Source organism: Lepisma saccharinum, chromosome 1, assembly GCF_977018435.1.
Source record: "Lepisma saccharinum chromosome 1, izLepSacc3.1, whole genome shotgun sequence".
In the NCBI taxonomy this organism is placed as follows: domain Eukaryota; kingdom Metazoa; phylum Arthropoda; class Insecta; order Zygentoma; family Lepismatidae; genus Lepisma; species Lepisma saccharinum.
Genome location: NC_139229.1, coordinates 124,183,152 through 124,210,589, shown reverse-complemented (window position 1 = coordinate 124,210,589; position 27,438 = coordinate 124,183,152). Strand labels below are relative to the sequence as shown.

The following is a 27,438-nucleotide window of genomic DNA, read 5'->3' as shown; positions in this document are numbered from 1 at the left end:
TAATTTCATTTTAGACACAATAATATGTGTTAATTATTGCATGAACATCATAAATTCAAATTTAAGCAATGTTTTTTTAGGGAACAACATTATTTTTGGAGAAAATGTGCCTTGTTTGCCCTCCTGGAAAAAAAATACCTTCCCTGCCCCTCCCTGGAAAAAATCCTGCGGACGTCCATGGGTACAAGGCGGCGACGTTACAACTACGCCATCGCGGAGTGCCGAACACACTTTCTTATGAAACTCACTTGCAGTGCACTGTTTTACGTGCAAAAAGATTTGTTGGGACCATTGTGCAACGGCGGGAAAATCGCTCTCACTTCGTTGAACTTTTTAAATTATGAAGCCAAACAGGAAGTTGACATGTGTCAATAATCACCAAGAATTTTAAGCACATGTGTGTTTCTCGAGATAACACGATAGTAAAATCTTCCTGGTATATTAATAAATAATTGATTTTCAGTCAGTAATCTTATAGCATCTTCACTGCCCTCTGTCGTCGTACGTTTGAATTTCCAGCTGTTCCGAACAAAACGAAGTTGGCGCGATATCTCACCAAGAATGAGCGTGAACCACGAGATCTCCTCCGAAGAAAATAGTTCCAATTCTACTATAGTTCTACGAACAAATTTAAAAGTTAAATATATTAATCCATTAATTTGCAACAAAATACTTTATATATGAACTATAACCGATATGATTTAAGTAAACATATGTATATGTTGTGTGGTAATGATATTCTTGCGCAAGTGTACATGTGGTGGGAGATTGCCGGTTACTGAGAAGACAATACAGCAGTGAAAAATCGAATCGTCTGTATTTTTGAAGGCAAAAACCACCAAAAACCATGAATCCAGATCCTGCATTGCAACTTATTCAAGTACTAGAGAAAACAGTGTCTCCAGGTATGTATGCGGAATACCATAGTTATAATTATAGGAAGATGTTGCATGAAATTCGTTATCACCAGGAAGAGTATGTAAGCCGTCGTGCAATTTCTGTATGTAAACGATTTGTAGACTACAAAAAGCTTTAATAACACGCAATATGCTTGGGACGTGTGCAATGTTTTATCTGCATCTGTTCTTTGTTACGGTTTTATGTACATACGTATTATATTTTCTACTGGGCGAATATTGACTTCCATTCTAGGGAGCATGGCTCGATGACAATCGTGTCTTTGCACGTGAGGTTTGAATATGTACGCAAGTCTATCAACCGCGATTTAACGTCTCGTACATTAATCATCTCAATTTAGGTTTTTATTTGTAGAGATCCACTTTATTACTCCATAAATTAGGCACTGTAGAGTGCAATGCGACGTTAACAAATGGCCCCAGAAAATGGTGGCAAAACGTGATGGATAGGTGTTAAGATGAATAATCCTCGCTTTACGTGCTTTTTCGGCGTTACGTAGTGCTACCGTATTGCAAAAAGCGTATTTTTTCAGTATGCGTCGGTATGCGTACGCCAATTTGATCAAATATCGACCATACTACTAGACTTCTTTGCACTTTTAGCCTAATTAAAAAATTGTGTGTAACAACAGTAGGATTATGTTCGGAATTTAAAAGATAAATTTGGTTATATCCCTTAACACATTACGTGTCGCAAACTGTATTTATGGAGTGTGTTAAAATTGCACCATAATTGTAATTTAGTAGGTGTTACTGATAGAGCTAGACAAGATATAGATTGGAGGTTATTGGTGCAACTTGTGTTTTCGTAATGAGAAAAACATTCGTTTGAATTGGCGTTTGAGAGGTTGATGCTACACAGATTCTCTAGTTTGATTCTGTATTCCTAATTGGAAAATTTACCCACCAGTTGAAATAGTAGTTTTTATTGTACACGGGAAGACATTCTTCCACTTACTCATGAACAGAAATAATATGCACACAAATTGTGAATTACCAAGTTTGGCATAATTTCTACTATTTTATAGTTGCCATGATATCTGAATTAATTCTTGGGGCTGTTGAACCACTGTACCCCCTCCAGATTCATGTTGAATTTTTTTGTAATCTACAGATTTTGATGTTTTGCACAATATAAAATTGGTTCCAGCATGCGAAAGACACAAATAACGAAAAAAACTAATTTGGAGTGCTTTCACCGCTTTTTATTTGTAAAAACCATTTGTATGCATGCACATTGAAATAGCGAGAGAACATGTCGAAAATAACTATCAGTCCCAAACCTAACTATGTAAAATTATAGCTGCTGTTGTGGAATGTCATGTTGGGTGCTATGTTCACTTGTGTGAAGCCTTTGGGCTGTTCAGCTTCACCGTAAGGTAACATGCAAAAGTAACAGATGTACTTTACTACACAATAACACATTTCTGCGAGCTAAATACAACTGAAAACGTTCATAAATAACTAAATCTTCATAAACCATACAAGATATTTCACTTTTATGAGGGAATACAAATGGTCAGGGGTACGTAATTCTGTTATATGTATTTAATGACTATCAAGCTTTGTTAAATTAGTAAAAAAATCAAACCAGTTTTTATGAGATCTCCCCAAGACACCCATCATGCACCAGTGATACTCAGTACCACTTTGGGAATTTTACATACTAAAGGTTTACAAAACCTGATATTTATTTGAAGATGTGGAAACCACAAGTAGCGAAATATTTAACTCTGAAGTGTTTATCCTGGACAACTTTTACAATTATTTTAAAAACAGATTTTGTCTTGATTCGTGCTGATTCATAGAATAAGAAAAAAAAATGCCATGAGCATCAATCCTAGCTCATCTTTAAATAGCACCACATTTCTTGCCATCGATTATATATGTAAGAAAATCATTGTCACAAAGTTACATAAATACCTTGAAAATATGTACTTCCTGCTACATGGTTACAGGGGCAGATTGTATGAAGTAGCACATGTTTGGGAAGACTGAAATTTATTTAAAGTTGCGGAAACCACAAATTAGTGAAATTTTTAGCCCTGAAATGTGACCATCGTATGTCCATACACACTGAAATTTAACTGAATCACTTGCAATTTGTTTTCCTTTACATTTCCTATTCTTTACTATGTCATGGCATTCAATAGCAGTTACATTTTATACACAACACTAACAAGCATGTAACAAACATGCAGTTCATATCATGTAGAGTTTGCAAAGATGTCATGATGCTTTCGTATAACGATTGAACATATACGCCGGACTTGATCTGCATCAGCAGTGAACGCCAGACCTGGTTATTAGGTGTTGTTTCTCAACAGTCTTTGTTAAAGTTTGTCATGTATGCCTCAAAGTTAAAGCCGTCCTTCGTGACGAGACTTCTTGCATTTATGTCATATTGTAAGTTGTTATATTAATTTTCTCATCTTGTTCGTGAATTATACACTTTCGTTTATGTTCGAACTCCTGTCGTATTCTTTACTCCATTTCCTGGATTACTGAAGAACAGAACGAACCCGAAACTCAACAATGGCAACGAGGATGGGATATGAGTTACCTAAAAGAGAGGACATTTTCAACAAGATGGTTGGTTGCAGTTGGTTTGTTTCATTTGACCTTCGAAGGGCTTACCTTCAGTTACGCCTATCTGTACAGGCTCAGAAGGTCCTTGTCTTCAACACGGAATTCGTGTTATTCAAACTTACTAAATCACTTGCAATTTGTTTTCCTTTACATTTCCTATTCTTTACTACGTCATGGCATTCAATAGCAGTTACATTTTATACACAACACTAACAAGCATGTAACAAACATGCAGTTCATTTCATGTAGAGTTGGCAAAGATTTCATGATGCCATGAACGATACCATATAAAATGACTAATTACTCTAAGTGATTAGACCTAGGGCTGAGGTGATTGGGTTCGGTTGTATTTTATATACTGATACTTTCCCAAGTTTTGTTCGTTGGCAGGCTCCACAAAAATTCCACGCAACACTTTTGCGGAGTCTCGAAAGTTATGCAAAATTCATAGTTTCCATTGATTTTGTACTAATATGCGAAATACCTGTATTTTGTCATTACGTAATGGGTATTTTTGTATTGTGATGACAGTTTTTAATATTTTAAAGTAAAACTGGTAAATTTATGCTTATATATGTGTGTGGTTTGGAAAGTTGGGGAAACTGAGATTTGAAGACAAGAGAATGCGGTTAGTGTCTGGTCCTGAGAGGTCATTGATCTGAAATGCAGTAGGAAAATAGCCACGGTCTGAAGGTCACACACAAATGACAAAATTTCACCATGGCAACGGATTCCTTCTCCCCGCCCCTTGCACGGTGAAAATGCAACTTTCTCTCATATGTTCCACCAGTTTTCGTGCAGGCCAAGTGAAGTCACAATGAGCCAAAGGAAGATTTTGGTTTTCTTTGCCAAAAAACCGAAACTAGAAAAGGACTTTGAACCCAGTGTTTGTGCATTCAGATGCCTTCATCCCTAGTTCACACACAACTACTTCTGCGTCTGTTAGTAATGAAAGTGCAGCTCATGCTGATCACAAGTTGGATATAGGAGTGCATGTTGCAAGTTCCCCAAGTGACTGTGGTGTTTTTTTGAAACTATTTACGGAACCCTGGACTCCGGACGAAAACTATGTATTCCCGGCAGTGAAAGGAAGACGTTTTCAGATGAAGTGGCTAGGTCAGTTCAAGTGGTTATGTTACAGTGATTACGGTGAAGGGGCTTATTGTTGTACGTGTGTATTGTTTGCTGGCAGAGAGGGACAGCGTGGAAACCAAAAGCTGGGAAATTTGGTGTCAAAACCATTCTCAAATTGGAAGGACGCTCTGGAATGCTTTCGTTCCCACGAAGAAACACAATACCATAAATGCAGCAGAAGATTTCCTATCCGTCTGCAGTCGCCGGATTCCTAGCATTATGGAAAGTCTTGACAGCACGCACAAGAGACAAGTGCTAGAGAACCGACAAAAGCTTATTTCAATTATAGAAACAGTGGTGCTTTGTGGTCGTCAAAATATTGCTCTTAAGAGGACACAGGGACTCGGGACCATTAAATATAGATTCTGAAGAAAACTATGGGAATTTTCGTGCATTGCTAAGATTTAGGGTTGCTAGTGGAGACTAAGTTTTGAGAGAACATTTACAAGAAAGCTCATTGAATGCTCAATACATTAACCCCCAAATTCAAAATGAATTAATTGAGATCTGCGGCGATTTGATTCTTGAGAAAATATTAAATTAAGTTAAATGTGCTAAATGCTTCTCAGTGCTGGCCAATGGAAAAGCTGATATTTTCGTTACGTTGCAGGAAAAGAGGGGAATTTTAATGTTCGCGAAGATTTCATGAAATTTGTCCCAGTTACAGACACAACAGGTTCTGCTTTATCTCAGGCCATTATCACTAACTTGTCTGGTTTAGGCATAGAAATGAATTTTCTTCGTAAACAGGGATATGACTGTGCAAGTGCTATGAGTGGTAGTTTCAAAGGAGTGCAGGCCGAATTAAAGAAGGCATACCCACTGGCTGCCTATGTCCATTGTGCAAATCATGTGCTGAATTTGGCCCTCAAAGTCATGCACTGTCACGCCTATCAGAAACTGCCTTGGTATTGTTGAGGAAACCATAACCTTTTTTCGTGCTTCCCCCAAAAGAGGTAACCTACTGAGAGAAAACATGAAAGAGAGCTCCAATAGTGCCAATACATCACAGAACCTACACCACTTGTGTGAAATACGTTGGGTAGAGTGACATGAAGCGTTAACCACCTTCATAAACTTTTTCCCATTTTTGTCATGAGCCTTCAACACATACAAGACAATTTTGATGAAGACTCGTCACACAAGGCTTGCCAAATATTATCCTGTCTTTTACGTGGAGAGTTTCTAGTCAGTTTGTTGGTTTGTGAAAAAGTGTTCTCATTAACATGTCTCTTGTCAGTGTCACTGTAATGCAAACTTTACAGAAATACAGGGACAACGCACAGGAGAGTTTTAATCAGATTTTCGAATCTGCTGAAGATCTTTGCAAAGGCAATGAAGTTGATTTACAAAAATTGCCTCGCCTTGTTGGAAAGCAGGTAAATCGGGAAAACTACATGGAAAGCGATCCAGTGAAATATTACTGTGTCAGTGTACATCTCTTTGTTGGACTTCAGGTTAAGTGAACTAAACAAAAGGTTTAAAATGCATAGAAATACAATTTATATGCTTCAAATGTTGGTCCCAAAATTTTGTGCTGGCGGTTCATGGGAAAATCTCTTAGAAGCAGTGATGTTTTATGGAAATTATTTACCAGGTTCAGTTTCTGAAATTAAAACTGAGTTTGAACTCTGGAAAACAAAGTGGGAATCTGTTAAACTCGCAAGCCTCCCTTCAACTGCCATTGAAAGCCACAACACGTGTCATCAGATTTTCTTCCCAAATATTCACAAACTCCTGAAAATTCTCTGCACTCTACCTGTTACAACCACTACCCCAGAAATAAGCTTTTTGACTCTCCGGAGATTGAAAACATATTTGTGCAATTCTCTTAGTGAAGAACGACTGAATGGACTGGCACTGCTTAATATACACAGGAAAGTGAAAATTACACTGGTGGAGATTCTCAACAGATTCACTTTGCAAAGACTGAGACTGGGTATTGTTTTATAACCTTTGGTGAGTCTAGATTAATTTTAAATTTCATTGCATTGTGTGTATTGTATTTTAAAATATGTTTCATATTGGTTTAGGGGCAAATTGTTTCTGGCCATGCCACTGTGTTTCTTAATTGTAGATGCAATTTTAAGTATTTTCCCAACTAACACTGCCCTCCCCACCCCATTTGAAATTTCTGGCTGCTCTACTGGCTGGAAAATTATATATTTGCACATGAAATATAATTGTAGGTAAATAAAACAATTTAATTGTACCAAATGTAAGTGAATTTACCTGCCCAGATGATATAACTAGTTAGTTTCCTAGGCTAAGGTCCACGAATGGCTGCTTACTGTGAAATATTCATGTGGAAATATTTGGGCAAAATGGTTGTGCAAAAAATCTTACATTCTACCTCTTGAGTATGGGTATTTATACATATCCCTAGTTCATTTTGTGTAGACAAGGTGCATGTATCATGTAAAGGGGTTAGGCCAAATTACATTTGACAATATAGTTTAGGCTTGATGTGTTATGCATTTTGCAGTTCGCATGCACATCATGTAGCAAGATAGCACCTTATATTTTAGTTTGGTGATTGATTTCTCTGTCGAGAAGTAGGTTTCTGTATTGCAATATATGCATGCAGTTCTTGTCTCACATGTACATACATGCACAAGAAGTTTCGATGCAGACAAATTTTACCTAAAGCTTCAAAAATTATTTAAACACTTTTCTTGTAAACGTGTGCAAGTCAGACCAATACAGGTTTTTCATACCAAAGAAAGCATCTATATACAGATTTTTATGATTTTATGCATGAGCAAATATTGAAAAAAATTTTTTTTTTGATTTACATTAAATTTGTTACTTGACCCAGCATGCTACAAGAATTCTTTTCACATTTCACAACAGTGTGTTGGAATTTCACACAAATTATTAGGGTACTTACCTTCTGTTTGTGCTCTTTTTTGTTTTTGTGGGAAAATGAGAACAAAAGCAAAGTCTTAAGTGCCAAGAAAAATTAACACAGTAACCTTAGGTTTTACACACACACACACACACACACACATATTCTCTCTCTTTCTCTTTTCAAGTAAAGGGTAACCAGTCTACTTGTAACCATATACTTGCAAGTCTGGATTTTTTTTTTTGGTGTTTGACTTCCACATGCTCATGCTGGATAATTTTTACATGTCTGTAGGAGGATGAGGAGAAAGTTTCAAAACTAGTGTGAATTATTTTGAAATTTGTTAAATGGATATTAGTTGGTTAGTTTTGCATTGATAAATATAAACAATGTGCAAGTGTGGATATACGAGCTAAAATACCTATGGCCTCCCTGATGGTGCACTGGTAGTGTCGTCCCCTTGTAATCAAGGGGTCCTGGGTTCGATTCCCAGTGGTGGCACATAGTGGTTCGGATCCCAATTTAAACTGTAGGTCCAGTCCCGATTAACTTTACTGTTCATAAAGTGGACTTAAAACACCAAATCAAACAAGCAAAACAGCTAAAATATGTGTTAAAATACTCAAGGTATCAAATAGAACCAGACTAACCAAATAATATACTGTTAAATGCATAGGCATTACCCCATATTTTCCATAGAGGCACATTTTTTAGAAAACACATTCCTGCATTTGCTGTAAGGCACATCTAATACCAGTGCCTATCTCGTTATAGTTCTATAAATTTAATGAATTTGTATTATTTTAAAATTAATACGATCTATTAATGTAAATGATAATTTTTAAAAATGACGCCATATTGAATTTGGGTAATTTTAAAGATATTCGGGACTGGGGCATTGCATGAAAATGTAAACCAGATGATTTGATGCAGTAATCCTGAATTTTAACCAGACATAGGGCAAAAGGTGTGACTGTTCCAGCTCCCCGCCAAAAGATCAATTGGCAGTATGGACTGTGTCAGTGAAAACCAACCATGTTGTCTAATCGACCATACTTTTTTGTCGAAGCTTGCTACACTTACGTTGATAAGGTTACTAGCATCTGCATGTTACAACTTCTTCCCTCCTGGCACACACCTGAGTATGTAACACAGATTTTGATGTTTTACGCAAAAAAATTCCTGCATGCGGAAAACACAAATAACGGAGGCTTTTAATCGCAAAATTTGATTTGCAGTCCACATTGCACTGCACATAGGAAATGGTTAATACAAAATAAGTGTTTTAAATTTTGGATGATGGTTTTGTTTTGTTTTCTTCATTGCAACCATGAAGTTAATATTATCTTTTCTTCTAATATATATATTTTATATCCTTTTAGACAAAGCTGAATTGGAGGCAGCGCAAAACTTCCTTGAACAGGCCGCTCAGAATAGTTTGGTAAGTTGATATTACAATGTTATTCCGAGTATTAATGTAGCACAAGCTTACAAAATAACCATAAAAATAATTAGTACAAATAAGTAGTGAATTAGAATTCAATTTTGGAAATGTTGCCTGGAATTTCAGGAAGTTGAAATGAATCCATTTGAAATTTTGCATTGAAAAGTACATCACATTTTTTTGTTGCAATGTAGCATGTATAAACCCAAGACGAATGATTTATATATTTTTAAAACTTGTAGATTTCCAAAAATGGCACCACTACAATTGGGTGGGTTAGGATTTACACTACTCACTGGGAATTCCTTGAATTGTGGGAATGATGTGTGAATTATTGGCTCCGGGAATTATGTGTAAACTTTTCCCCTAGATCCTTCTCTCTTCAACAGCTGCCGAGCACTGTTGCCAGCTTTGCTCTTTGGAGCTAGGTCTGGCTCTTTCGTGGATTTGTTTAGCTGTAAACTGTGGCTCTGGCCCACATAGAACAACTTTCGCCATGATTATATATTTTGCACATGATGTGATATTATTGGCTGCGTCGCCCCACACCCTCTTACCTCCTTAGCTGCTTTTTTATGGTGCCGTACCTGACGTAAATATGACAATATGACACCCCTGTTAGTGACCCTAAATAAAAGTGTATGGTTGTGTTGAGAGAATAATCAGGGTGGCTACTCACTGTGATCCTTGTATTCTGGGAATTATGTGTGAATTCAGCACGAATTTTTCTCCTTAGATGTGAAAAATTGTAACTTTTTAAAAACTAATCCAAATCCCATTGCATTTATACATTTTTATTAATGCCCATGCCGGCCTCCTTGGCAGAGTGGTTAACACATCATGCTACGATGCCAGGGCTCCCGGGTTCAAATCCTGGCCTGGATGTTTGCAAGTATCCATTCATCATGCCATCACTCATCCTAAGCTTCGCAAATTAGCCAAAAGTGGCACAAGAAGTGAAGTAAAATCAATCAATCAATTCTTAATGCCCTGAGGCAATTTTTTACGAAAACAAAGTGTGTGGAATATAACTGATTTCTCTCAATATGTTTACTTTGTTAGTGTTCTTTGCTGAACAATCTGACAAGATAAACAATTTTTTCAAGAAAGATATCTTGAAATTGATTAGGTAAATTTGAGTTTGAAATTCTTATACAATTTACAATTTTTCATAGATTAATATATATCGTAACATTTGTTGCTTGTGTTTGTAGATGTATTTCAAGTCTGAGTATGTGGAATGGCAAGTGTAAACTCCAGACTAAATTTAATATATATACCGTTTAATTGAATTGAATTAGAATTTTTGGATATTAATATATTTGTGTGGGTGTGGTGAGAGGCGGTAATATGTAAGGTTGAAATAGAGAAAACATTTGCTTGTACCCTTGAATTTTATCATGGTCCTAGAGTGGCCACCCTGATAATAATGAAGGCTTTGTACTGTTCCGAAGTTTGCAGTATTCTGAGTTTCATCAAAGTGTATCACTCAGCAGTTTGTGCAAGACTGACATGTGGATTAATATGCACCATAATACACTTTCTGCAAGAGTTTGTCTTCGAGCATAGTAATTGAGGTCCTATGAAAGTTATTCATGTGTATTCTGGTGTGTGTGTATTTATCACAGTTCATTTCCTTTGTTGTTGCATAGTTAAAGGTATATGTAGATGATGCTAATAAGTACATATATATTTATTTTTCCTTCCAGCCAGAATTTGTGAAAACACTTTCAGTAATCTTGCATCATGGTGGGAACAGTCCAGTGGCACGTATGGCTGCAGGTCTGCAGCTCAAAAATACCCTTACTGCAAAAGATGCAAATGTCAAAGCACAGTACCAGCAAAGGTGGCTGGCGTTCCCGGAAGAAACCCGAACTTACGTGAAGAAAAATGTAAGTATATTTAATGTTTATGCATTTTATTATTCCTATGATATCATTATGGTTTTGAAAATAGTCATCCAATGTATTTGAGTTGTTGGTTCAAATTACACCTTTGAGTTAAAAACAGGTACAGTGGAACCCCGATGATTTTACATTTTCCTGTATTTTAAGTTTTTCCAGCTTGGTTCCCTGAAAAATGTAAAATCGAGATTCTGCTGTATTCTTACAAGTGAACCTGTCAAGTAATGTAGCAAATTTGAGATATTGATACATATTTGCCTTTGCATAGAAAGCAAAGATCTACAGGGTTGTCACGTATACTTTATTCAACATATTCACCTTGGAGAGTTTTATATATTCATAAATATTTTATTGTCAGAAGTGTTAAGTGGAGTGTGTATGCTACGTGTTGTGCATTTCCAATTTAGATCTGTCAGTCTCTCTGCTGGTTGAGGAGAAGCATTATCCTGAAAAACTCCTTGTATGTTTTCCACAATGTTGCTTGCTTGGCAAGTGTTTGTAATTTGCCACTGATGGTTCAAATAGGAAATGCCAAAGGCTTATCAACACTCTCCCCCTTTAATATTTTACATGGCTTTTTGTTAAATCTGTCACTTTTTCTGCTCATTCCTTATAATAAGGTTAAATTTAATGACATGGTACAGGATTCATAATGTTAATTCATGAACTTGGTAATGTATTTTAGTTAGACAATGTATTGTATGCTGTTAAGAAATTCTTTCTCACAGCAGATTTGAAAGTACTGTGTGGATACTAGTAGATAATTAAGAACTATAACACCATTAAGCTTTGTTTCCATGCTAACCAAGAACTCAATATGCTGACCAAGGCAGAATGTATTATTTTAAAATAATGATTTTTGTGTATATAATTATCTTCCTGTTTTGTATGTTATTTCATTTGTATTTGGTACAGAGTCTGAAGAAGACCTTGCTAGAAGATTGAAACTTAACGTTTATTTTATTTTTTTAAGTGAAATAAATTCTGCATTGGTCAGCATATTGAGTTTTTAGATAATTAAGGTTTGCTGAGAAATTGATCTTGGTAACTGACTTGTAACACATGTAAAACTACTGTTTCAGCCTCAAATATTAGTCTAGCCATTATTTTCCACTAATTGTTCACTCAGACTGTACTGAGAGGTTCTAAAGTATGGCCATGATTAAGAGGCACATATTTTTGGTAAATTATAAAGGAAAAATTCTGTACAAAATCAAGCTAATTTTTGGTTCAAAAGCAGTATATAAAATGACATTTTGGTTTTAAAATTGTGAATATAATCCTAAATTTGATTAATAAACTGCACTTATTACATAAAATAAACATATCCCTTTTAATAGCACATTTATGTAGTTACCAGAGTATTAAATTTATTCCTGTATAAAACATTGTACTTGTAAATTGTAAACTGAACTAGGTGAGCCTATGAATGAAAACTCAAAATGTGCAGTTTTGGTTACCAGTCTGATTCAGATGACAAGTTGGCCATGGGGCCAAACAAATACTTTATCTGAGGGGGTTCTTTCTTCTTTAGAAGACTGATATTAGTAGTTAATCCCTACCCTCAGTGGAAATTACATTTTCCATAATCCATTATAAGAGCCTCAATTTTTATGGTAAATAAATATAAGATTTCAGTATAAAAACTGAGCACATCTCGGGATCAAATGCGGTATAAGAAATGACATTTCTGTTTTCAAATTCTGATTAAAATACTAAATTAGATTTTTAAACATAAAGTATACATTTTCCTTCTATACATTTATGTTTTTAACAGATAATTAACTTCATTCCTGTTTAAAGCAGTCCATTTCTGCTTATCAAATATTTACAGCAGAATTAATCAATATTCTTGGATTTGCATAATGCACAGGATAATTCAGACTCCAGAAAGTGTCTCATTACTAAGTATGCATCAGTAACATGGTTGATAATTAGAATACGTAAATCATTGGAGTACTCACATACGTATTCTAATTTTATTTTTTGATTAACCATAACGAAATACTTCATCATTTTTTAATATATATTTTTAGATTAAGAGGTCATATTAAGAATTGTTTTACAAGTGTGCTACTGATATTTTTGGTTTTATCATAACATTATGTTCTTAATTTGAGAAAAGACTGGTTTCCTATATCTGTAAGGGAAGCACTAACAGATTTCAAGCATGTTTCATGATATACCTTGTGTTTTGCAAAAAGTAAAAGTATCTTGCATGTGTTTTGAGGAACGATGATCAGGTGTAGCACAAAGGTTTTCTTTCTCTCCTCAGGTATTCAATGCTTTAGGAACAGAAAACAACAGACCTAGCTCAGCTGCACAATGTGTGGCATACATTGCAGTGGCAGAACTCCCAGTGGGACAATGGACAGAGCTTATATCTTTGTTAGTGAACAATGTAGTCAACTCAAATAGCACGGAAATTATGAAGGAAGCAACTCTAGAAGCTATTGGCTACATTTGTCAGGACATAGTAAGTATATCGCTTTTAACAAAATTCATGATTACATTATTCTTCCAGTTTTGAAAGGTTCTGTGTAAAGTGTAGATCAATCTGTATATATTTCAACTTTTGAGTTAGATTGTAGTAATTTTTCATGAAAATATATTCACCACACATGCACAAACAAAACTGAGGTGACACGATGTGTGCCACTGAAGGAGCTTTCTGACTGAAGTTACAGATGACAAGCAACACAGTATCCTTCAGTATGAAGCAAAGCATTCACCGTCCATGCAAGAACAACAGACCGAAGTGGCATGATCCACACCATTGAGAAAACAGTATAGTCCGAGAAACATGCAAGTGACATGTTTAGCTCTTTGTCGCACTTTGGTTCAAAGGGTTAAATGGATTACTGAGGGTCTGCTTCCAAGTGACACATGTCACTTGTTGTTTTAGTCTGAAAGTTCCCTGAGAAAACTACAAACCAAGTGACAAGCGACACTTGCAGCTTATGTTGTTTCGGTTCGAAAGATTGGTTTCCAAGAGCCATGTGTCACTTCCGCCTGAAAGCTCCGTTAAACAGAATATATACACACATTCTCGTAATACGTATACTTCTGCATATGCATTCTGATCAGTAAAGATTTTTAATTGTCCCGAAACCCCAAACATTTTGATATTAACATTTGTTTCATATTTTATGACATCAACATTATTTAAATTGAGACACAAACATGTAAAAACTTGTTTTAAGTCCATTTCATGGTCAAATGTGCTCATCAGGACTATACGTTCAGTTTTAACCCTAGCTTTCCTTCCCGTGCCGTACGAGAAACTTGCATACCGGGGGCCAGGCCCACACCTTTTATCACTAAAATTCAAGAAACCATTTTATTATTGAATCTCTGCTTCCTTTGCTGATTACATAAGCAGTTATTTATAATAATTACAAAAATTAGTCATTAATAAAAAAATAATAACCAATTACTGCATGTCTCTCACTGTATTTTATCATTCACTAAAACTCACAAAATCTATAATATTTTTTATTAATGCTTTTTAATTTGTAGAAGTGTATTTGTTTATTAAATATAATAATTATTATCATTGCCAACCAATTATACACTGTCACTGGCATGAGTTTCTCGAATGAGACACATTCAAGGATAGCACCTGATATGCCCAGCAAGTGCATTTTACCTCCTAATTACATTACATTTATGTTTTTATGAACAAAAATAATAAAGAAATATTGGGAACATCCTAGGAAACAATGTAATTTATTATTTTCAAACAGTTGAAAAATCTAAAAAAAGGGAAGCTTCCCTCCTCCCCCAACTCCCTGGTTAGCTAGGGTTAAAATTATATCTGAACCACTAAGCAATTTGTGTCCACTGGGATTGGCCAGTATCTGTCTTTTGGCTGCTACATGATTTAATTTTTTTTAACTTGTTGTAAAATATACCACTACAAACCTGTAAACTCATAATAGTAACTTCAAGTAAAATAGGTTAGCTGTAATTGGTAAAAAGCCAAAATTTCTGTTTTCCCCCCCAAAAACCCAACTTTTTATCGGGGGAAAAAAACAACTTTTCATGAATGAGATGCAAAATGAAACAAATCTGAATGAAGATTGAAATAATACCAAGAAATGTAGCAACAATCACAATATAGCAACAAAATTGCTTTTATTTGTAATATGTACAGTTGGGAGCTGAGAAGACTGCAAGGCTGAGGAATGCGAAACTGACCTGCCTGTTGTCGCCGTGTGCAGCCAGCTCGTCTTCCCTTCAGGGTGGCAGCGACATAAATAAAAAAGGCATGGTACGAAAACGCATCACAAATCAAAGCAATCTGCTTCCAACGTGACTAAGAAAGTAAGGGTGTGTGCGTGCTTTTTGTGTATTTCCTAGTGTCTTGTTAATGCTTCTTTCCTGGACATGGATCAATTAATTTTAACTTATGCAGGGTAGTACATTTTCTCTCTCGTTTGTATTTACATTTTGGTATGTAGCATCGCTTTTCTGCAACTTTCGGATTATGGAACATGAAGTTGTAATGTCTCGGCCCCATTGATTTATCCACCAACTACGCCCTAACACCCATGGGCGTCCGCAAGGGGGGGGGGGCAAGAGGTGCCACGGCCCCCCCTGGAAAATGAATGTGTACATAAACATTATATAATTCACACATAATTTCGTTTCAATCACAGTAATTTATGTTAATTATTATAAATTTGTTGAAGAAACATGATAATTTCAGACTGAAACAGTGTTTTTTGAGGGGGCATCACTATTTTAGATGAAAATATGTGTCCTTTGCCCCTCTTTGGAAAAAAAATACCTTGCTTGCCCCTCCCTGGAAAGAATCCTGCGGACGTCCATGCTAATACCCCACACAATTTTTTATAAAAGGACAAATTTATGGTCATTTTGGCTCTAAGTATACCTTTTCACACACATAAACACAAACTTACACCCCTCAAATAAAAAAAAATCTGAATGAACCTTTGCTCAACCCCCGAGTCGGCTTTCCCTCTTTTCGTTGCATGTTAATTCTATTGATAGTTAACCTTCAGCGACCCAGTTTACTAGATATAGTCTGCTCTATACATATACATTTACTTATACACACACGCCAGAACATTCATTCGATTTTTAAAACAAATTCATTTCGGAAAACACGGAAGAAGTGTGAATTCCTATGCCGTTGCTGGTCTTTGAGATGTCCCGTGGCTGACATCATCCGTGGAGGTTCAAGAATGGTTCCTTACTTTTCCGAACGCCAGACTGCACCTCACACTGTAAGTCTCGATTCAATTATCAGATTCTCACCCTTTCCTACAGGGACTTCTGCATGTCTGGCAACACTGAAAAATTGAACACCAAGTCGAAGCTTCCCTCCCCACACTACCTCCCCGTTCACCACCGAACCTCACCCCGCACTGGCAGTCTTCTCAGCTCCCAACTATAGTTTTAGTTGTAAAGTATTTACAGTGGAATCCTGGATTTTTCATTTTCTCACATTATACCTTCAATTTTGATGGTCCCAACATAGAAAAATAAATAATAAATGTTTTCCTGGATTTTACAGTTTTCTGCATTTTACGTTTTTTGAGCTTGGTCCCTTGGGTTTCACTGTATTACTTGCACTGTACACACACTTTGTAAGAAGGTGAAAGTATTGTTTTTCAGAGGATGTGAACCAGTTCTCTACCATTTTTTTTTATTTTCAGGAGCAGGATGTTTTAGTTTCACAATCCAATCAGATCCTGACAGCAATTATCCATGGAATGCGTCAAAATGAGCCCAGCAATCATGTTCGACTAGCCGCAACCAATGCTTTACTTAATTCTTTAGAATTTACAAGAGCCAATTTTGACAAAGAGGTGAGTTGTCTTTTGTCACAGTAAACCATTTTTCTGTAAATCAAAAAATTGGAAAGTTGCACCAATTTTGAGCTCAAACGGACACAAAGATTCGTAGGAGACTGTAACACAATTTATCCTGTGTAGTTATGCATGCTGTGAGAAGAAAAATAGGACATGAAAAAATTCACAAGAAAGGATTCAAAATGTTGTTTTCTTTTAATTGTGCACAGTTGTTGCTCTTCCACGAAATTCTTACAATTCTAGTTCACGAGAAACCAATTTGCACTGACACCTACAGAAAGGAAAACAATCTCTCGTTTATTGCAAGTGAAACTCTTTAAGAATCTTGACACTAGTCACACTGGCGCCAGCTAAAATCAGGAGAATCGGACAGAATGAATGTTGGATTTTAAATGGGTCTATTAGAGCATTGTCCGTTGCGGGATTAACTGGTAAGATAAGGTCTCTCGGGGGACACAACACAACCTTTCTAGGCACCAGACAAAAAATGCAGGGCTGTAAGTGTTGTTCTGGTTCAGCTGTGTAAAATACATTGTAAAAAAATTCACAAAAGTCATGTTTCCTTTGCTTCAGCCAACTTCATATTCATTCCTTTCCCCATCCCCCATTCCAGGGAGCAGTACAAACTCTTCCTCTAGTTGCATTGGAATCCATCCTGAAAAAGGTAACGTGCAACTTGCGATCTGTTTGCACCGAATGTGTATCCTAGGACACATCATACAGCATCGCACTCTATAATCATTCGTTTTTGGAATTGTATTTCGCTTTAAACCTGATTAGCTCATCAGCATAAAACGAACTCAAGAAAGCTTTATGAAACCTGCACATTTTCAGATATCAAAATGGGAGTTCATTATTTACTATCACGTTAATCGACGATTTAGTGTTGCATTTAGGAGTATTTTCGATGTCAAACACCCGCCCCGCCAAGTTTTTCCCTTGAATAATGTTTTTATTTTTTATTTAATTGGTCTCAGCGTCCAATCCTACATTGAGCTTCCCCCCCCCCCCACATGACTGCTTCTGAAGAAAAGCGGTAATTATATTGTGTGCATTTCCTTCCAACACTGCTCTGATTGAGAAGTTTATTCTTGAGTCAGGTGCAAAATAAATGGTTCCGGTTTTGCTTATCAGAAGGTGCAGAACATGAATTTGTTTTAACTTGTTTTTCTATCTGGGGATCAAATTTAGTTATCTTTAAATCAAAATAGCTTTTGGAGATTCATAACAATGACTTTTTCCTTCGAGCTGGATGAGTCATTGCTGTTATCGGAAAGCGACAGCTTTGCAGATGCTAGACTACACACTGACACAAGCTACAGTGTAAAAACAAGGAGACCGGCTGGAATTTCGAGAAACAGGTGGTCGAAAAGTAAGTCCTCTGAATTTTAAAGATAACACAAGACATAACCTTTATCAGCAGTGTGAAGAAAGAAATGATCCTTGCTTGACGTTTTACCATGCAACTATGCAGGCAACAGCATTAAAAAAACAAAAGAAACTGAATTCTGCAATTATCACATTGCCGTGCACACCAGTGGCGGAGAATGGGCTGGGGAAGGGGTTCACTTATTTTTACTTGTCCTATGGTTTTTGTTCGCTTTCAAGAATGTATCCAGGACTGGTTGCTCCATTTTAGACATCAAAGGAAAGGAGAATAGGTCCACTCCCACCCTCGCCTGTAATCAGCTTGTGTGCACACACGAGCAAGAAAATCTTGGCTGAAACAATGAGCATTGCTTCCCCCCCCCCCCCTGTTTGCTGACAGGAAAAGAGGGAGAAGTCACTGAAACACTTTCTTGGCAAATATGACATCGGCACATTTAGAAAAACGTATGAAGTGGGAAACAACTGAAGTTAGATGCAAGTAAGAGCGAAGTAAAGTTTTGCGGAAACCTGGATGACAACGCATTAAATTAAGCTGGTTGGCGATCCTTAGTTGGCCTGTGTTTCTTTTATTATCTCTAATGGTTTCACTTTTTTATGAAGTGTTACAGGGAACAAAGAACATGTTTTGAATGAGAGCTGTTACTGGAAGTTGTCGGCTACAAGCTCAAGAGTTGCTCACTCACAGTTAACTTGCTGGTCAGAGCTAGACAGATGGGTAAGACTTTCAAGTGCCACGCGTCTATTTTGGAACATTCCTGCGATCTTACCTCGCATTTCTCGTGAATATTTCCAAGGTGGTGCATTCATCGATGAAAGACCTTGACCTGCCATGCACATTGACAAAGAATGCAAGTCCATCAATCATTTCAGGCTGCTCCCCCGTGAGTTGTCAGCAGCTCTTAGGACAAGGAAACAAGTCAAGGTCAATTTAAAATAACATTCAAGCCCAGTCAATCTTTTCGTGTATCCGAGAGCAAGCGAAATCACAATGGCAAAAGAAGCCTGGCATGTTGAGTAGCGCCTGTCGTGTGCAGGGTAACATTGGTGCACTTGGGGAGGGGAGGGCAGAGGTCAAGTGCTACGATATCACTCAAGCATGATGTCATTTTTAGATCAGACCCACTTGCAAGCGGTAGAGCACCTGTGAAGGGAATGAGTGCAACTAACGTATTTTTCGGCTGATTTTTTTCAACTTTTTTCTAAATCTTTCACTGTTCTCTGGGAAAAGGGTCATTACTTTGAGAGGGCTGTTATATCCGGATTTTTAGAATCAAGAGCCGACTGTAATCCACAAACTTCACACAACTACTTAGTAAACAGAATGAGGATGTGGCAAGTGACACGATGGGAAACAAATACATTCTTTTACACTGGAGTCTCATTATACACTGCTAGAGTCACATACTTCCGGTAAATAAAAAAGCATAATTTTGGTACAAAAACAGTGAATATTGGGTTCAAAAGCAGTAAAGAAAATTTTATTTCAGTGTTATAACTAGACCTCGGATTTTTAGGTACTAAAAAGTGTGCTTTTATGTTCCTAAAATAGGCTCTAAAAATCCTATAATAGGCCCTTAAAATCTTAAGTTAGGTTCGAAAAATCCTGAAGTAGTTTATAACAACTTCAAATAGTTCAAAATTTCTGAATACTGCTGATTAGGTAGTCACCGGCAATGAAAATGGGACACCTATATCCTGAAATATGCACTATCTTACATAACGTTATGTGTGTTGCCTAACCCTACGGCGATGGCAGAACTTACCATTGGAAATTTGCTAGTAAAATCCACTCTTGTACATATAGTTAGGCAACAATTTGTTTTCATGTTATCCACAGCCAAACTCCACAATTTTGTCTGTGAGGACCATCTTGTAAGCTGAAAATAATGTTTCATCAAAAACCTAGTCAGTGGTGCAAATGTCAATGCTGAAATGTTAGTTTGCAAGACGTGAATGCCACAAAGCACGGAAGTGACGCGAAAGTGAGCAAGACCACACAAATAAGACCACTTTGGATTGTACAGGTAACGGTGGCACCAGACATTTTGCTTTGTATAGAGCTTTGAAAAATCAGCATGGACTTGGAGGAAGGGAAATCGACAGAGAGTGCATTTCAAACACGTTCGTCATTGAATTTTCTTGTGACCAAACAAAGCAAATGCCTCTGTGTGACATAAAAAGTGTGTAAAACCTTTAAAAATATATCGAAAACCTAAAAAAAGGTTCGATTTAGACATAAATTTAAAATAGGTTTTTTAGGCAAAACTTCATCAGTTGCGTTTTTTAACGAAACGCTGACATAACTTATTATTTCTTGCATATCTGTAAAGGAAAAAATAGGTTAAAAACCTAAAATCCGAAGTCTAGTTATAACAGTGAAAAATTGGATCAAGAGTGGTATTATAAAATGATATTTATATCCCTTCTAATAGCACATTGATGTGGTTACCAGAGTATTAAGTTTATTCCTGTGTAAGGGGTCCATTTTCACTTCTGAAATATTTACAGCAGAATTAATAATTTTTCATGGATTGCATGTCTCAGGATAATGCTAACTTCAGAAAGTGTTGCATCGGTAAATAAACTCTAAATTTCATGTTTAAAGAGTCTATTTCGTAATTTGCAGTTCATTTCGCATCATTTAGTGACAAAACAGGGTATAAAAATGAACCTACACCTTTCAGAAACATGAAAAATTAATATTACAATGTGTTATTCCACATGTCGTGTTTTCGTCAAAAGCGAAATATGCATGCCTCTACACATTGCTCATCACAGGTTCATTCCACATGAAATCAATGCAAGAAACAAAAGATTTTGTCACCCACCATATCAGATTTCGATGAAACTTGGTGTACACCCTTTAGTTTTTGGTTGAATGAAACCCACTGAAGTTTTTTCACTATCTCAAATGGTTTTAATTTTACAGCACTGCTAAATTTCATTAAATCTGCATTGTCTGTCACTCTTGAGACTGTCAGCACAAGATACGCTTGCGTACATTTTATTTTTTTTCTCCTTAACCAATGATCAGATCTCTCTGAAATTTTGCACATAACTCAATGAAATAATAGGGATTTAAAAAAAAAAAAACCTTCAGCACTCAACGTACAGGGTGCGCTCAAAGTTGCTGTCCCCAATAAATGAAGAAATACTTGTTTTGGGGAAAGTGACTGTCTCCACCCTGTATTATATAAAAGCCTCAAAAAAATTAATATACTTGTAGCCTAATTTTTATCATGGGAAAACTAGGTTAAGAAAACCTGAATTTTCAGCATGTGGAACCAGACTCTCGACTTGGAATTCTATTTTTGTCTCTTGCATCGGAGAGCAGGGAATGGGCAATGCACCCTTGAACCAGATTGGCCTGTGTTAAATAATCCTGCTCTTATTCCTTGCATTGCGCTGGGCAAGTCGTATCTATCTAAAGCAAATCGGAAAGTGACATCTTTCAAGTTGTCGGACAAGTCACTGATGCCACCCTTCTCAGCCTGTCATAAACATTAAGAAGAAGCTGAAGAAAGGGAGGGATGGTCAACATTCTCATAGTATGGTCTTTTGTTGTGCTTCCCTCCAAATTTGGTCCATCCACCATCCATAGGGCTGATGCTAGAAGCGAAATTCTGAACATTGTCTTGAAGCTGGCAAATTGTCTTGAAGCTGGCAACACTGGGGCTTTATGTAATGTTGCTATTTTTTTACTCGGCAAGTATCAGTGTGATTTCAACGAAGTTTGCATGGTTTTAGGAATGTACCATCACTACATACTACATTTTTCATTCACTTCGCTCTATTGAGGAGGCACAGGGTCGTGCCATATGCATTTTTTTTTTAAATTCAATTTTCTTTTTCCTTTAACACTTATTATTGGGAGGCACATTGTATAAATTTTACTCTGCTTAAAGCCCTCTCTTTAAGAAAGAAAACCAAAACCAATTTCATCTCTCTACGACAATTAGTTCTCGAGCTATGTTTTTTTTTACTTGTTCTTCTCGGCAAGTTGGAAAAGCATTTACTTGAAATGGCACCAGCGTCAACAGGAATACAGGTGGCCGAGGCTCTGTCTGCTAATTGTTTTGAGTCTACTTTTTGCACAGAGGGCTAATTCGGACTGGACCTACAGTTTAAAGTGGTATCTAAACCACTATGTGCCTCCACCGAGTATATAACCTGGGACCCCTTAATTACAAGTAGACGATGTTGCCACTACACCATTGGGGAGGCAAAAAAAATGTATACATAAGCCCACCCCCTCAAAAATCCAGGGCAGGCCACTGCCTCTAGTGTTCGAAAGGATTACTGTATACTCGTGTTATCTGCATAATAAGAGTTACGGTTTTATTTATCAGAAGGCAGTGTTACCCGTTCTCTCGTCTGTGACGTAGCTGTGGATATGCCATTCTGATGTGAGTAAATATATGTCTTAGGTGGTGAATAATTACGTATAATTATCTGAGCGATCCCACCCAATAGGTAAGGTAATAAGGGCAATGGGTACGCCGTGTGTGTGTCTGGTGGACTGCTGGGCTTTTCCTTCCTGGGTAGACTGCTAGGCTCTTCCTTCCTGAATGGTTTGCTGGTGCTCAGCTGGGTTCGGTTCGGGGCTCACTAGGGTAGAGCATGTTGAATTGTTCTCAGGCTGTATAATAATATACTTCGTTAACAAATCTCTAATAGCCGCCAGCAGATAGTTCCAACGGGCTGACACTGCCAATTGCGTGATATTGTAGAATAATCAACGATGGTTGATTTAACTAATAAATTTATTATCTAAGGGAAAAATAATACTTATGCAACACTTTAGAGGATAAAAAGCTTTGGCACTTGGAGCCACCAGCGGATAGTTCCAACGGGCTTATACTGCTCCTATGGGTGCCTCGTACGCTTAGAGCCAAAAAGACCCTTGTTATCGGGTGGCACACTCCTTAACCTTCCGGACTCTGCCGGCTGCCTGTATATGGCAAACTGAATGTTCGTCCTGCGAGAGCCTGGTTTCTTGCCTTAATATTTTCTATTGGTATCACACTACACTGTTATTACTGTGAATTATTTATATAACACATTAACATACAAATTCTGACTTAATATATTTCGCCGCAACTATCAACTGGATCTGCAGGAACTTGCTGGCTGGAGCTACTGGGCCGGGTCTGCTGGTCTCTGTACTGCCATTTATCGCCTCTCGCCTCAACTATGTTGAATCTCTTTTGATGAAGTAGTAGGATATTGGATATTTGTACTTAAAGGAATATACTTAAGGAAAGTTAGGTGTCCCCCCAAGCTTGGGCATTGTTGATTCCGCCTCTGTTACATAGGAAGGTAACAGCAGGATAAGAATGAAAGTGGCATCCTTTGTTGGATGAGTCGTTGCTGTCAGAAGCAATATTGGCAAGCAACTGCTTTGGAACTGCCAGAGAAAAAACTGGTGCCTGTAGCAGCCTCCCTCCAGACAGACTGGCAACAATGCACAGGTGGCAAAATGGAAGGTCCTGTGCATTTTAAAGACAAGCACTTGTTGAAGAGAAACTGGACTACAGTATTCATTTTTTTTATAATCAGCAGCTTGCTTATTCTCGGACCAAGTTGCAGAAAGAAAGTGGGAAGGTTTGTTTTATTTTAACGAACACTAGCAATATTTCCTATGCAGATAGCTGCATTAAAAAGAAAGGCTGCTTCATGAAATTATTGCATAGCCGTGCACAGCATTTGCAGATTAAGGAGCTCTTTTGAGTGGAGATTGGCGACTTTTTTCCACTGCTTCCTAAACTAATATCGGATAACAGGGGTTGGCAAATTCTTCTTGATTATTCCTCTGCAAAACAAAAGCTTGGGTAAAGAAGTGTGAATAGTGATTGAGCTATGTTCTCAATTGTCCACATACGTTTTTGTGGAGTAAGGGAGGAAGAAAGACACATCAGTCACACTTTTAGAATGTGTTAAGTAAGACCCATGCTATGACACCAGGGGTCCTGGATTCAAATCCCAGCCTGGGCATGGATGTTTGTGAGAGTCCATTCATCAATTTCATCACATCATCACTCATCCCCATATTCGCAATTAGCTTAAAGTGGCACAAAAACAAAGTTAAATAAAGCAAATCAATCAATCTTAATTTTATGAATCTATAGTAACAATTTAGAACAGATTAGTGCAATGTAGCACACTTTGGTGTGTATGTAGTTCTCGTTTTCTTCCTTTGTGTACTTAATTTTACAATTTTAATTATCAGACAATTTTAATTATCTTGCAATAATATGTTTTCCCAGTTGTACGTTTTTTCCCCTTCTGTCCACCATAAAACATATAAATGAGATTTCACTGTATGTGCATATGAACTGTGAGTGCTTATGCTTCTCCTTTTCTTTTTCAGTCCGAAAGAAATTTTATCATGGAAGTTGTCTGTGAGGCCACACAGTCCACTGATACCCAGGTCCGCGTAGCAGCTCTACAGTGTCTAGTCAAAATTATGTCCCTGTATTATCAGTACATGGAACCTTACATGGGACAGGCATTATTTCCTGTAAGTATACTATAAAATTACAACACGAAATTTCTGTAAGACTTTTGGAGTGCTTTATTTTCATGAATTGTATTTGCATGAGTAACACCAAATAAAGACTGTGCTTTGTGAACTTTGATTCAGATGGGGATTAGAAGTACAATATAAAAATATATATACTACGAAATACTTACGTTTCGTGAGTATCTGCTTTTCAAAAAAACTACGTTTTTGCATGGATGAAGATAAAGGAAATAATAAGGGAGGAAAAATGGGGGAATGATGCACCAGCAGTATAAAAGGAGACTAGGTAATGTTAAGAAATGGGCTAAAGATAATAACGTTTTCTTAATCATGTCGGATAAGGAAAATAAAATGGTCGTCATTAACCGGAATGAGTATAAAAGGAAGTTGAAGGAACAAAAGATAACAAAATCAGGAGAGAAGTTAAGAAAGGGATCGAAACCAGCATTACATTAGCTAGAATTGAGAAAAAGAAGTTAATTGAAGGATGTAAAAAAGGGGAGATACCCGTTGCCTTTGGGATTCCTAAAACCCATAAGGAAGGAATTCCATTAAGACTCATTATCCCCATGTACTCCCACCCAGGGTATAACTTGACCAAAATCCTGGTATCCAAAATTAGAGGTATAGCATTAAGAATTTGTGGGAAGTGAAAAAAGTGATCGAAAAAATAGAGATCTCCGAAGAAGATAATATAATGAGTTTTGATGTAGTCAACCTTTACCCTAGTGTCCCTAGGGACAAGGCTGCCGATTGTATAATAAGGTGGCTAAGGGAAAAAGGGGTGGATATTGTCGTAGCATGGGAATACATAAGATGGTTCAATTTATGTACTGGGTACAATTACTTCAGGTTTAATGAAGAAATATATATGCAGAAGGAGAGTCTAGCAATGGGCAATCCCATTTCTGGGAGCTTCTGGGATATTTATGCACTACATTGAGAAGGCAGCCTTGGAACAATTGGTAGGAAACATTAAATACTTTGGGAGATACGTGGACGACATCTTGGTTATCAGGAAGAGGTGGATCTTAACAAGATGTTCAAGTTGTTGGGGGAACAGGAGGACCGGATACATTTTACCAAGGAAGAAATGAAAGGGGGTGAAATTAATTTTCTAGATTTGAGGATTATCGAAACTGGAACAAAGATCAGAACCATAAAATCCTAGCAGGGGACCTGTACATCCACAGTAAATCTGAGCATGCCAGAAGGGCCAAGAATAATGTGTTCATTAGGGCAGTAAGATTATGTAACCAGGGGGATGAAATGAAGAGCGAGGGAGAATGGATTATTAATGTGGAGAAAGAGAATGGATATAAGGTTATGTAGGGAAGCTCATAAAATATGCGAAAGGGACTGAGAAGAAAAGGATAAAGATGGTGTGAAGGGGATGGAAAGGATAAGGAAGAAAAGAAGTATAAGTATATAGGCATTCCATATTTCAAGGGAGTATGAGAAAATTGAAAGGATAGTAAAAGAATACAGAATTAAGTGTCGGATGAGAGCCCCACGAACTATAGAGAAGCACTTTACAGGGTATAAGAAAGATGGAAAGAAAGGGGAGAATGAGGAGTTTAACCATGTTAGTCAGTATAATTCTAACTCAGTATCAGCACAATAGGTAGTAGCTATGGTGCTATATTGAAAAGGAAATTTAAATTTGCATATACTAATGAATAATGTTTATGTTCAAACAATAATAAATACCTTTATAATTATTAAATTGATAAAAGAAAAGTAGAAACAACAAAATTACAAGAGCATTTATAACATATCAATGCTATACTTGAGAAGAAAATATATCTTTATCTCCTTCCGGGATAAAGCAAGTCTTTGTATTCACAATTCTGAGCTTCCTTTTTCAAGATTCATCATCTGATCAAACCACATCCAAACGTAGAACATATAAGTGTCACTCTATGCAACCTTCCTCCAAGCACTCATTTGAGGAACTGTAACATTTACAAGCATGCTCGTTAAGCAAGATGAAAACAGATACTTATTCACTGCTTCCAATTCAACATGGCATCTATTATACATATCAGTGTCATTCCACCACTTTCGAATCTTTATCAGATTATATCATGATCAAAGTTCATTCAAGTCATAAAAGACTTCTATATAACTTAAACATCCAAGTTATTATAACGTTGCCAAGTTTAATCTTTAAAAGCAACAATTATTATACAAATATATCACCATCCCATATTGATATATCTGTCCTTCTCTTTGTTCCCTCTTGAGCTCTTCCCCAAGTCACAGACAACTAGTATCAGAGCAACTAGTTCAAGCCAAATCTTTTAGTATGTGCAATCTTCAATTGTTTTTGTTTTATAGTTTTGTCCATAAGTGCTTAACAGCTTGAATGTTTGCGTTGTAAATGTACATATTTGCTCTGTTACAGCTATTTTACTATGTATATTACAATATACTTATCTAATGATTACAATTACCATTTTTTTTTTTTAATGTTTATACAAAATACCAAGTATGACATCATATTATACATTGAACAATTTTAAAGAGTTGACCTTTGTATATACACCTTGAAGCCAATGCAAATGTACACAATTTCAATAAATTTAATTATAAATTTGAATATATCATATCTTTCTTGTCTGAAAGAACACATATGATTGAAGATATTTGTTTTTCATATTGCCAGTCAAAAATAACTGTAATACTAACTTATTATAAATATTGCACAAATGTAGAACTTTGAACTTAGCTTAACCTTTTTGAAATGTTGTTATGACAATGTATTATTTATATTGTCATACTGGCGCTCAACAAGGGACGAACCCACAACAACAGATCTGAGCACTACTGAGAATTTTAACATATAAC

The 27,438-nt window shown here is 36.7% G+C and overlaps 1 protein-coding gene across 3 annotated transcripts in view; it reads left to right on the top strand.

Moving 5' to 3' along the window:
• Window positions 1-533: 533 nt before the first annotated feature.
• Window positions 534-27,438, top strand: part of Fs(2)Ket (Importin subunit beta Fs(2)Ket) — a 103,398-nt gene continuing 76,493 nt past the window's right edge. For all 3 annotated transcript variants that reach the window (XM_083138230.1, XM_083138223.1, XM_083138214.1), the window contains exons 1-6: window positions 534-905; window positions 8,871-8,929; window positions 10,642-10,824; window positions 13,112-13,312; window positions 16,521-16,673; window positions 24,436-24,585. In XM_083138230.1, the coding sequence (XP_082994356.1) occupies window positions 848-905; window positions 8,871-8,929; window positions 10,642-10,824; window positions 13,112-13,312; window positions 16,521-16,673; window positions 24,436-24,585 (804 nt within the window). In that variant the 5' untranslated portion in view covers window positions 534-847. The remainder of the gene's footprint in view (window positions 906-8,870; window positions 8,930-10,641; window positions 10,825-13,111; window positions 13,313-16,520; window positions 16,674-24,435; window positions 24,586-27,438) is intronic.